This window comes from Siniperca chuatsi, linkage group LG12 (genome assembly GCF_020085105.1).
Source record: "Siniperca chuatsi isolate FFG_IHB_CAS linkage group LG12, ASM2008510v1, whole genome shotgun sequence".
Lineage (NCBI taxonomy): Eukaryota > Metazoa > Chordata > Actinopteri > Centrarchiformes > Sinipercidae > Siniperca > Siniperca chuatsi.
The window spans coordinates 25,439,152-25,452,398 of NC_058053.1; the positions used below are offsets into that span (position 1 = coordinate 25,439,152).

At 41.1% G+C, this 13,247-nt stretch overlaps 1 protein-coding gene across 3 annotated transcripts in view; it reads left to right on the forward strand.

Annotated features, from left to right (window-relative positions):
• Positions 1 to 13,247, forward strand: part of LOC122885034 (ras-associated and pleckstrin homology domains-containing protein 1-like) — a 67,936-nt gene that overhangs the window by 40,367 nt on the left and 14,322 nt on the right. For 2 of the 3 annotated variants that reach the window (XM_044215626.1, XM_044215627.1), the window contains exons 9-12: positions 1,551 to 1,625; positions 10,339 to 10,416; positions 11,966 to 12,040; positions 12,625 to 12,709. In XM_044215626.1, the coding sequence (XP_044071561.1) occupies positions 1,551 to 1,625; positions 10,339 to 10,416; positions 11,966 to 12,040; positions 12,625 to 12,709 (313 nt within the window). The remainder of the gene's footprint in view (positions 1 to 1,550; positions 1,626 to 10,338; positions 10,417 to 11,965; positions 12,041 to 12,624; positions 12,710 to 13,247) is intronic. The other variant, XM_044215628.1, reaches the window with a different exon arrangement.

The following is a 13,247-nucleotide window of genomic DNA, read 5'->3' on the forward strand; positions in this document are numbered from 1 at the left end:
CTGCTGGCCTGTAGTCCTGTGTGTGTGTGTGTGTGTGTGTGTGCGTGTGTGTGTGTGTGTGCGCGCGCCCTGTTTCCTACCAGTAAACCCTGCAGCGGTGGTGACTGTATACTTGTTTCTGTTTGAATTATTTAACCTTTATTTCCCAAAGAAATGTTAACAGGGCTCCGGTCCACTTTAGTTTGTAGTCTCAAGTACAGTGAGACAACAGACTTTACTGGGAAACCTTGCATGTCTCCCCACTGGTTTTATCACAGTGCAGCATAATCGACACTGAGTGAGAGCTTCCCAGTACAGTTTGTGGTCTTGCTATGTCACACCCTTCTCCCAGAGAATAAACACTAACAATTTTGATAGCAGAAAATGTCTCATCAAACGTAAAGGTCAGAGTGGGACGTATTTTTAGAAATGTCATTTTCAAACAACATTCAACCAAAAAGAAAAATTGAGAGCAATTTGGATTTCCAGTTTGCCTTAACACAAGTTGGGTTTTAAGCAAGTGGCAAACACCACGACTACATGGTAAAACAGTGAATGCAGTTCTTCTCATGGCCACTAGAAAAAACAGCTAAACTGAAGTCAATAGGAAAATTCAACACTTCTCTCTTTGTTTTTGTTTTTTTTTTTCAAATGAATTTTAGCTCAATAGTTCTAAAGTAGTACTTAAATACTTCTTGTAATTCCTGTAAGACTTCTGTATTTTGGTGGTATTTCTAAAGGGGTGTGTTTGGGAAGGTATTAGCTTGATTGACAGGGAGTTTCAGTTTATCACACTTTGCCGTGGTGCTTGCCACCTGGCTGTCCCACCTCAGCTCCTCCCCGGTTCCACCCCATTTGATCAAATTAGGATTTTCTGGATCCAGTAACTGACAAAAATTGCAACGAGCAGAAAACCCAAACTCCAGGTTTCAAAAAGTCCATTCGGAGACCTCTGGGTGACACACAGACTGTACATCCATGAACAGACGTGGTCTTGATCAATGAAAGTGCCTACTGTGTGACTGCAAGCTTGTTGTCAAGCTGACCAGATGAGATGAAGCAAACTTTTTTGACCAAAATAGCATGATTTCAAATTGAAGTTTCTTCTCTAGGAGTAGACTGGGCGGGTTGAAGAAATGTGAGCTCACAAAAATTAAATGAAAGCACTGCATCACAAAATAACTGCTTGAGTGTGTGGAACATCACAGACTGATGAGCTACAACGGTCTTACAGGATCAAATGGATTTTCTTCTTTCCTCAAGGGCCGCTCATGGTCTTAGTTATCTAGTCTGGGTGAAAGTAAGCTCGAAGTTACTTTGTATGACAGTTGGTTAATGTGTGCCTTAACATTTCCTTTCCATCCCAGCGTACCATTACCTTACTGTAATCTGTTTATTATGTGGACAGTTCTCCTTCACAGGTTTCAGTCTCTGACCACTTAATCAGTGATGTTGATGTTTTTCTGCTGCTGATCTCTGCTTCACCACACAGCTTTCTGCTAAACTGCCACATCCAGTCAATCAAACACCAGATAAATTCACCAGGACTCTCTCTGTCTCTCTCTTTAAAGCACTCCTATCTGGACAGGGAAACCTCTCTGATTCTGAGAAACATAGCAGGGAAACCTTCCCACCTGCTGACCAAGGTGACGCCACATTCACTACTGCACGCCTTTCCTCTCCTCTTGCATGGCAACTTCCTGTCCCCCTTTGTATGTCTTTGCATAGAGTAAATGAGCATGCATGTTGTTTCATTTGGGATGCTGCACCAGGAGTCATGGCCAACATGCATGTTGACCCCTTTTCTTTCCACCTCCCTCTTTCGCCATCTCCTTCTCAGTAGTGTTGAAGAGGGGGCGGTCTTTGTGTGTTAGTGTAGTACACAGTGCCATGGCGTGCACTGTGTGGCTGCAGTATCCTGGTGTATAATCCCAAAGCTTTACAGAGGCTGCGAGACAACTTGGTTTCCCCATGTAGTATCACAAAACTCTTACTTTCGTGGTAATTTAGCTGTACCAGTATACTGTGCAGCACCAGTGTAACCGCAGCCTGATTAACACAACCATCTGTGTTCATTTGGTTTGCCATGATGTGGAATTTGTCAAAGCCTGCAAAGCAGAAATGCACTGGAAATGTCAGATGCATTTTTAAAGTGGATTTTAATGACTGAACACACACATAAAATGGATTAAATGGAACAGCAACTTGATTTCAGTGCGTGAGCAAATAGTGATAATAGTCAAAAAATACAAATAAAAACTCAAAAAGGCCATTGTAGAGCACAAAATCGTCACATTATTCCTAACACGTAGAATATGCAAACTTTTGCTTTGCACCTTTTACAATGCACCTTGTTTCGTTCATAGTGGGGCACAAAAGTAGACAGAAATAAAATATGCAGTTTATATTTATGAAGATGATTCACAACTAACAATATTTTTACCTTAACCAGCCTTGTTTAAGGAATCAGAGAAGGAATGAATATTACCACGAGTAGTTCATTATTATGAACTATCCAATCATACTGTGTAAGTTGTGATAGTTATGCCTTGCAACACTTGTGTCAGAAATGCCTAATTTTTGTCATAGGACTACTCAAGATTCAAAAGTGATGAGTGACCAAACACATTTTGAGCAAAATATAATCATATGTCCTGTAGAATAGCTGCAGAAAAGACCAGCTATTGAATTTATTGATTCTGTAAAGCTTTGTGAATACTGGCCATTACTGTGTTCACCTGTGCATTTGTGGGGAGAAAGTATTCCTTGTGTAAGCGGAGGCATGTGCCACTACATGATACTGTTTCTGCATCTTACACAGCACCTCTTTGGTTCTTGTTTGCTGGTGAAGTTTGTTACACTCATGACAGAGTTGATTTGCTTCCAGTCAAATCTGCAGCCAGAGTGCAGAAGCCATTTTGCTTTTTTTTTCCCTATGAAGCATGAAGGTTTGCTTTGTTTAAGAATAATAATAAGGGCATGGGTGAAAGCAAACTGTACCTGACTTCATGCTATTATGTGCCAGTGGCTGAAAGGACAGAAGAGTCTTACAAGGATGCGATCACACAGGAGTCACTGTAAATGCAGAAGTCTTTACCAAAGATTCTGCCAACATGCCTGCAGTCAGAGCGTTCCACCATTTAGCCCATGAGAATATACCAAATTTAAGTTTGTTTGGAGAGTACCACTGGCTTAACATTAGTGTGGTTTGCATATTAAATCACAAAGGCCCAACTGATCCGTTGTGTCTATTGTACATTTAGTTGTCACAGCAGTCTTGCCTCTAATTGGACGGTGGAGAGATAAAGTGCCAGTGATGGAAACAGTCACAACTAAAGAATGTCACCCTAAGCTGCTAACACACATCCTGTGTGATCGTGCTGTAAGACTGCTTCAACAACACTGCACTTTGTTAAATGTTTGGGATGATAATAATAGTAATGATGATGTTGGAATTACTCACTCATGCTTTATGACACTAAATACAGGTAAGTGTGACAGTCAGCACTTCTGTGTCTGCTTTTATTTGCTAAAATCAGTTCAGGATCGTGCAGCATGTTCCTGTAAAACCATCGGAATCAATATTGGAGTGTAGATTTTCGAACACAATACTTCATATGTGATTTAAAAACTGCAAGCTTTCGTGTTTGGAAGTTGCAGTAATCAGTGTTGAGGAGGTATTGTCTTTCATACAGATTGTTGGGAAACTACTGTTTGTAAGTGTGTTGTTTTCTGTGGCAGTGATGCATATGTGAAGTACTCCTCCAGTTTTGCTCATATTTTGCGCTCAAAAGACGAACTGGGATACATGTGGAGAGCTTTTTCTTGTTAATGTCCATCAAAAAATATACATGAAATCTGACATTAGATAGAGAAATTATACACTACTTCTCAGGCTCTGCTTATTTTCTGGGATCGGAAACTATGACTCCTAGTCCGTGATGCTTTGTATTCCCCTTTTTTCTAAACTGCATTGCTGGGCCTAAAGGGAGGCGTAACTTTGTTGCACTGTCAGACCCAGTATGCTGGATACAAATTATTTCTTCTTTCTTTAAAGAATCTTTAAGGTCAAGTTCAGTGTGTGCAGTTTGCAGTGTGTAGTTTGCTGCGGTGACCTGAGAGGAAGTTGTTAAGCAGCAGGTTTGTTCTGTTTGGTAATGAGCGTTTGGAGCTCAGCCAGTTGCAGTGATGGAGCTCAGTAGATGAGCCTAGTGCTAGCTAACACCAATCAATGCAGATAATGGGACTAGCTACTACTCTAATTGTTGTTGGTGTTGTTGTTCAACCCAGATCAGGATGCTGGTGGAGATCAGCCTTTTCTGGGCTCTGCTGTAGCAATTTCTTATAAATAATATGACAATGATGTCGAAATTTGCCATTTCAGTTTAGCATTCCTGATGCCATACTACATGATGTACATGAATGTCCTTGGAGAGATGACTACTGATAATATGTGACTGTAATGTTGGGAAGAGTCTCTGCTGCTCTTAAGCTAAAGCTGTAGGCTTCTTAATGGCTAAGGGCAAAGTTTTATTTATCTGTGTGTGTGTGTGTGTGTGTGTGTGTGTGTGTGTGTGTGTGTGTGTGTGAGCATTGGATAGAGAGTAAGTAAGGAGGCTTTATTCTGATTGGATCGGCAATATCATGATTTGATTGGATGATAAAGCAGATGAGGCAGTTTGATTGGATGTTAGAGGAATGTGCCAGATCTGCAGGGATAATCTTCTTTGGTGCAGAGAGGGGGTGATTCCCCATAGCATCATATATACTCACATGTGTGCACACACACACACACACATACACACACACACAGTGGCTGGCTGGCAATGGGCTGTCTCGTTTTGAGCTCTTGTAACGGCAGCACACAGACATATAAATCTGCTCCGAGTCTTTTATCTTTCTTTTATCAACCTGTTTCAGTTCGGAGGAAAAGGAATATATTCCTAAACCTCAGGGGGTCAAATTGAGTTTTGGATCAAGCAGACCCCAGTAGGCTACCTTTTTAAAGTTCATAGTTTGACATAGTAGACATCCCTGAATTATCAAATTGTACACTGTGGACTTTTCCCCACTGATGCACCACTGTATTGGATTTTTAGTAACAGCGCAATACTGGCTCCAGACATCAGTCTAGGCCCGGTGGGTTCAAATTAAGTGAATGTAGTCAGATTAATGTTGTACTTTTAAGATCCATTTATCTCAGAGCAGCTGCCATTAGCTTCAAATCCAGCTTTTACTGCTGTGGAGCAAGCCAGGATAACCCATCTCATCGTTTTTCAGTGTTTCCTTCCTGCAGTAAGTCTGACTTCACTGATTCATGGCGTAAAATGCTCCGAGCTGCCTCTGAAAAAATGTGATTTTTGTTTTAATTTGTGGTCCCAGATTAGAGTGGGCGGGGGCTACGATGGGCCCTGAGATTCCAGGCAGATTATGAGCTAAGGGGCCAGTCTAATTCCTGCAGCGGTGATTAGGCTGAGGGTGTAATTATCACATTCATGCACTCGGCTTCCAGGGCACAGCTGTGTGAGTGTGTGTGTGTTTAAATGTATGTACTGTATGTGTGTATTTGTGCATGCAGCATAATCATGTCAGTGTTACACTGCCTCAGCAATAAATGCAATCCACCCACATACTTTCTCATTCACACACACACACACACACACACACACACACAGCTGGCCCACTTCTGCTGCCTCTGTATACCCTAAGTGGCATCGCTCCGCTCTGTTTTGAGCCTATGGTGGCTCAGGAGAGACACGTTCCTTATAACTTCAAAGGCAGCAGGATCTTTCCTGGGCAGAAGCTAATTTTAGTGGCTCTATAATGTAGGTCAACTGAATATCTATGAGATGGAGAGAAAACGTATACGCTACAAACTGGAAATGACGGTGATGACAGTGGTAGGAGGTCTTGTCTGTGGTGGGCGGAAAACTGCTGAAAAACTCGTTAATATCTAATAGAAACTGAGCATTTTATGTCCAAATGAAAATCCAGTAAGAGGCCAGTAAAGACAGATTTGGGCTTAATGGATAAATTAATGGATTATCATATATGAATAGGTTTTAATTGGTTTTCTTAATGGATAGAGATTTAAGTGATAAAACCTCTAAAATTTCAAAATAATGAAATGAATAATGCTTGGGAACCGCAGGGTGGCCGGTTCAAATCCAGCATGGACCAGACGGTACGGAGTGGGAACTGGTAGCTGGAGAGGTGCCAGTTCACCTCCTGGGCACTGCTGAGGTGCCCTTGAGCAAGGTACCGAACCCTAAAACTGCTCGGGGCGCCTGACTATGTGGCAGCCCTATCACCCGTCACAAAATAATAAATGGAGTGAAAAAGTTAATTTCCCCCAAAGGGATAAATAAAAGTAATGCCTCTTATTATTACACCACTATTAATGGGTAAATTAATGGTACTTGCAGGAACAAAAATTAAGGGATTCGGTTTCATAATGATAGAGGGTCCGAATAAATGAAGAATGTTTTTCACGTTCAGCTCAAAACGATATGCTAACAACATGTGCACTTAGTAGACACTAAACATTGTATTGCCTCAGAATCACAGTTGCATTTATCCCTCTCTCAGGCTTGTTAAGCATGGATTTTATTTTCTGCATAAATTAAAAACATCAGAAATCTGTCGATGGAAACTACGACTCAACAAGTCACTACAGACTGTAATACTATACATATATATGCATAGCCAGTTAAGGTTAAAGTTCTCAGGCTCAAATAAGGCTAACATCAGTATTCTAACATGCTAAATGTTGCATGTTAAACATTGGCAAGATAACACACTAACTGTGTGAATGTTAAATGTTAGCATGCGCGCTTGCTTGGTTTAGCATTAAACCAACAGCTGCCAGCTGAGTTCATTCGTGAGTTTTAGAAGTGCATGTTGTCAGAATAGGAACTGAAGTTTTGGAAATTGTGGAAATTTGAACCAGCTGGAGGTAAACGATGAAAAGAGAGGGTTTCACCCAGGATGCTTTGGAGGGGATCTTGATTTACCAACTTTCATGGCAAGCCATCCAACAACTTCAAGATATTCCACTCTGACTGAAATCAAGACAGAGTGACGCCGCCATTAGCACGGCTAAAATATGTGAATAAGGTTATAGAAGTGATTACTGATGATTACAAATCATTATAAGCAAGAAGGAAAACAAGAGATTTTCAGCTATAACAACCATTAGAGACCTCGTCTTGTTTTTAGGTTGGATTGTTTTAAAAATAAGCAAGATTCCTTTGATAATATTGAGAGTTGGGAGAATGATCCGGAGTACCCTAAATTTGAATATGTGGAAATCCAACTTGTAACCCTGGGCAGTGCCTTGCACTAGCATGCTGTGTGAGTGTGATGATGAAGATGTTGAAGGCAGAGATGACAGGCACAATAATGATTCTGATGGCTGTGATGATGAAGATGATGATGATAACTGACACTCCTAAGCCAGCTGCTTCAGGCCTGTAATATTCTGTTGATAAGGAATTGTGAATGCAAGCTAAAACACACTTTAATGCTAACTGACACAACGTAGAATATGTTGTCAGTTAGCATTAAAATGCTAATTGATGCGACATAATGTTATAGGACTGGTGTTTTAACATTTCCTGGCTACCTGCATTATCTCATTCACATTGTAACATGCTGACACTAACATTTTAATGAATATTTTTGAAGCCATTAAAATTTAGACTTTTATCCCACAGTTACTCCTTTAGTTTCTTTAATGTTAAAAGGCACTAACAGGTGATGTATTATATAATATATTTTGTCAAATTTAATCCTCTGATCTACTTTTTTTGTCAGATTCAAATCTCCACATATTAATTTTAGCTGCACTTAAGCACAAATAGGTGTTACATAAGTCTGTTGTCTGTGCATCACAGCTGCTAATGCTAGATTTATGTAATATCACAACATTTTTTAAAGTTGGTGACTAAATATATTATCAGACTGTAACCTGCCATTACCAGTTGAGTTCTTATCTATCTTTTCAATTTCCCCCTATTGTAAATGCTAACAGCCACTAACAAATGAAAAACATACATGTATTTTGTCATATTACATGGTAGCTGACAGTTTTTGTTATATACCATTTTATTTTTAAAGTTTACTGCTAACCAAATTGTAAGATTTCCATCATAGCATTATAACATATATATCCCAAGTTAATCTTTTGTCAGCCTTCGCTGCAGGCGTTAACCCCAACAAACAAAGCATAGGCTAGTCATTATGAAGCTGTTCATGAGCTTAAACTGTAGGATTCTCTGCTGCTTTAATAATTTGGGTCTGTGTGTGTGTGTGTGTGTGTGTGTGTGTGTGTGTACTTGAGGGGGTTTTGGGGGATGACGATAAGGAGATTGGCTGCTAATCTCCTCTTTCTCGTCCCCATCATCTTCATTTCATTCTGCCCTTTCACTCGTTCACAATATGGATCCTCGTGTGCGTGTGCGTGTGTGTGTGTGTGTAAGCTGACACACTGGCTAAGGTGGAGCTCCGCCGCTAGGGCATACACACACATTCAGACACTCATGTGAAATGACTGAAAAGATCCCCTTAAATTGACTGCATACTAAGAGAGACGGAGTGTTTGAGAGAGAGACAACGAGTGAATCAGAGAGCGAGAAGAGGACAAAATGACAAGGCTAAAAACGAGGGAAAAAACAAATCAGATAAGAGAAGTGGATTAACGAGAAGACTGTGTTGCATGGAGCGAGAGGAACAGAGAGACTGCGAGGAGGGGGCATGAGAGCTTGAGATAAAGAGATCAGTGCCTCTGCATGCAAGTTGGCACAGCAACAACGCCCCTCCCCCACAGCCCCGTCCATCTCTACTTCCCTCTCTCTTCCTCGCAGTCCTTCTATCTCGCTCGGCCAGGGAGGATGTGACAGGACAAGGTAGCATCTTTCACTTTGATTTACCAGCTAGTCGGTGAGTGAGTCAGTCAGTCAGCGAGTTAGTGAGGTAGTCACTAAACCAAAAACGTTAGTCTGCTGGTCAGTCACCAGATTTCCTATTTAATTAGTCAGCAAACCTGGCTCTCAGTCAAGACACGAGTCAGTCAGTAAATCAGTCGATAACTAGATTAGTCAACCTGCAGCTCAGTCAGAGTGTAAACTGCCAGTCAGATAATCAGTCAGTATTTCTACTTAGTTTTCTATCGTTCTTTCTCTCTTTATGTCTACTTGTGTTCCTATTTCTACTTTTATTTTTGCTTCCAGATCTTGTGTGTATGCCTGCACTCTGCTCTGCTGGAATTAAGGCTGTCTGACTCCTTCTGCTCCTCCATCCACCGTCCGTCCTCCTCCACTGCCTCTTTCTACTGTTTTCCTCATAGCTGATTATCTCGGCTCCATCGTTCTGTTGAAGCTTGACGAGCCGCGTGTTTGTGCCGAATCAAACTGAAAGACATAGAAGCTGTGATTGCAGATCAGAGCAACCCACTGCTGAGTTGTCAGAGATAAACAGACTGGACTTTTCCACTTTCTCATGTCTCTATCCCTCCTCTAGTTTGTCGGCTGCAGTGTCAGAGAAACACTGGCATTGCTTCCAGTTTGAGTGTGTGTGTGTGTGTGTGTGTGTGTGTGTATGGGAAATTTGGATAATTCTCCTTCAGAGGGACAATAACTAAATACCAACATGTAGCGCCCGAGCATAAATCCAATTCCCCTGCAGTCACAATAATACAGAGATGATGATGACGATGATGATGATGATTATGAAGAGGAGGAGGAGAAGCAGGTTTTGCGCTGCCAGCCAGACATGTCTGATGATTCTTCACAGTTTGGGCTCTTCAGGCAGTGCACCTCTGTCTTGTTGGGACTAACCTTGCGCTGCTGTTTTGGGGGAATTATCTCTGCTTTCACATCAACCTGTCTTAGCTCTGCCTCCCCTTTGTCGGGAAACTAATAGGAAGATAAGTATCCATCTGGAAGAAGCCTAATGAAACAGGAGGAATGTGTTAGGACAAATGGCGCGCGACTAGCTGACGAGACTGGAATACACCGATACTTTGTCCAAACTCCGATAACACTGGATATTCTGACCTTTTTTTTAATACCAGATTTTGTAGTTTTGTTTGATGCTAAGCAGACACAGAAGTGTTGGTTGTTTAATAGAAATCAACTGCAAATAAACAATGAATTCCTGCTGGAGGAATCAGGTAGGTGACAGGACAAGAGTGTATTTTAATAAGCACGTGTGTCCTTAATACGGATTGAGAGAGAGTGTTGCAGGAGTGTGTCTGTCAGTGCTACTGGTTTGTATTGACTGACCAGTATATCGTTTCTGTTGGCGTCGTCAATGTGTGTGTGTGTGTGTGTGCGTGTGCGTGCGTGCGTGCGTGCGCAGGAGGAGCAAGCTGCCAAGCTGAAGGCAGACAATATCCGAGTCGCCCTGGAGAAGATCAAGGAGGCCCAGGTTAAAAAGGTGAGACTGGTTCACACACACACACACATGAAAGATGCTGCAGAAATATGTGCGTGTGCCTGTTTGTGTGTGCGCGTGTGTCTGCGTCTGGCACGTCTCCAGCGGACTCAGTTTTCTGGGTCAGGTCAGTGTTACTCCACATTGAAAGCTCTGGCCAGTGACAGCTGTGGTCAACACACACACAACACTCAACATAATGACCACTGCATGTTAAGTCCCAATCCCACACACACACACACACACACACACACACAGAGAGAGAGAGACGGGATTAACAACCTGTATTTATTACACACAGAGACAGAACTCCAGCTACCTGTCTGTGTCTGTTGTGTAATCGTTTGTATGGTGATCCTGCACAAAGCTCCAAAAAAGTGACAGTGGATGTTTCTTCTCTCTCTCACACACACACACACACACACACACACACACACACACACACACACACACACACACACAGCAGTATCATTTAAGGGATATTTAATGATAAGATGGTCAAAAGATAACCATATGAAAAGCAAGTTTTCATTTCATGGGACCTTCAGTCTCATTTATACCATGGACATGAGAAATACTTCAATTTGATTGGCTGGTAGGTGTTAAAATATCAGGGGCCAAATGTATAAACGATAAATATGCACTATGACTACGCCATTTTTCACACATAAAGTGGTGTTTGTAAAAACAGAATGTGCTGTGATAATGTGTGCAACTTACACATAGTGGATACCTAAAACATAAACTGAAAAGATCTCTTCGAAATTAGTGCATTATAAATATTAAAGGCACAATGATCTATCTATCTATCTCTATAGATATAGAGTATATATCCAAAATCCAAAGCACAGGATTGGACCCTGCCATGATTTGGAGTCACTGATGCGTATTTAATACATTTGATTAAGACTAGACTGCAACTAAATCTAAGTTATGATGTTTTCAGGTTGTAAAGGGTTTGTATACATCAGTAATGTTTATAAAAAACAATTAAACAGTCATATAATTTAAACTAACACCCAAACAAACCTTTAATATCAATGATCAAATTTGATTGGGCGTTTTAAACTGCAGGTAACCATAGACCTTAGTAATGTACTATACCATTGTGGAGTTGGCAAAGGAAACCTCTAGCTTGTCTGTAATGTTACTGTGTGTTTTGTTGTGTGTATAAATAATTACTACTCTCTGCCTTCACTGTGCTGTACTGAGACACCTCATGCATTATTACTTTCTTACTGTACAAGCTTCTGTCAAAAAAACTAGTTCAGCACAACTGCTGCCATGGCAATGAACGAAAAGTGTTCATCCTCTGAAGAGCAGTCTGGAGTTTGTTTCTTTCTGATTTAAGTTAAAGAAATGTAGTTTAAATATGTAATGCAGTAAATTCTGTGAAGCCTTTTAGCGACAATGTAGCTCCATTTAATTTGATGAGAAAACAACAAAATGCAGTTGTCTTGTCAACTGCAGAGCATACGCACAGAAAAAGATGGACATAGAGGTGTCAAAACGTGACAATAACGATGTCAATTCTCATCTTCTCTCTTCATAGCTGGTGATTCGCGTTCATTTGTCAGACGAGAGCTCAAAGACCATGATGGTGGACGAGAGACAGACAGTCAGACAGGTATGGCTCTGACTCGCATTGCACTTGTAGTAGGGATGCCGTAACAGCAATGTAGCTGAAGCAGTTAGTTTGAAAAGCAGTGGCTGTTACAGTAGAAGTAGTAGTAGCTGTGTCAGTAGTAGTAATAATAAATAATATTCTTAATAGTAATATAACATTTGTGAGATCAGTAGTAGTCATCATTTTGTTAATATTTGGCTATAGCTGTAGTATCAGTGGTGGAACTACCAGCAGAAAAAGTAGAAGCACTTTAATAGCAGTAGTAGTAACATCGTTAGTCAGTAGTAACATCGTTAGTCAGTAGTAACATCGTTAGTCAGTAGTAACATCATTAGTCAGTAGTAACATCGTTAGTCAGTAGTACTATCATTAGTCAGTAGTAATATCAGTGGCAGTAGTACTAGTAGTCGTGTCAGTAGCTGTGGTGCTAGTAGTAGTAGTAGCAGCAGTAAGTGTGTTGTTAGCAGTACTTCTGTCATTAACAGTAGTTGCAGTTTCATAAGCAGCAGTAGTACTGACCACAACAGTAGTAGTGCTGTTAGTGCAGTGTTACGTGTGTGCTCACAGCGTCTCCTGTTCTCCAGGTTTTGGACAGTTTGCTGGAGAAATCTCACTGTGGTTACAGTCCAGACTGGTCACTGGTGGAAACCATCAACGAGCTTCAGATGGGTGAGCGCGCGCACACACACACACACACACACGCACACGCGGCTTTGTCCTATTAACTACTGAAATGCTCATTCACAGTTTTTGCTGGTTGCTAGATCTCAGTAAGCAGCTGTGGCAGCTTGAAGTGTTTTACGCTCCACAAACTAGTAATGCAGAGAGCTCTATACCACTGGCTCAGAGTAAGTAGAGGTTAACAGACAGCATATTTCAGCTGATTCAATTAAGTGTAGAATAACACCTTGGACTTCCCTTTTTGAAGTGCTTTTAAAGCTCAAAATGCTGCAGTGACTTCAGTGTTGATTGCTTTATCTTTTGACATTGCTAAAGATATTTTGTAGCTACAGATTTAAGTCATTTCTACTGGCTTTACTAGCTAAGACAGAAAAGCCTTCTGAGTGGTGCAACCTGATTTAGTTCATTACTAGTTTGACACAAACTAGTAGTAGTGCAACCTATTCCAGGTTTCCAGGTGCGTGTGTGTTGAGGGAAGGGCATTATTGAGTATATTTGTCAGTGACATTGTGCCCAGCAGTGACTA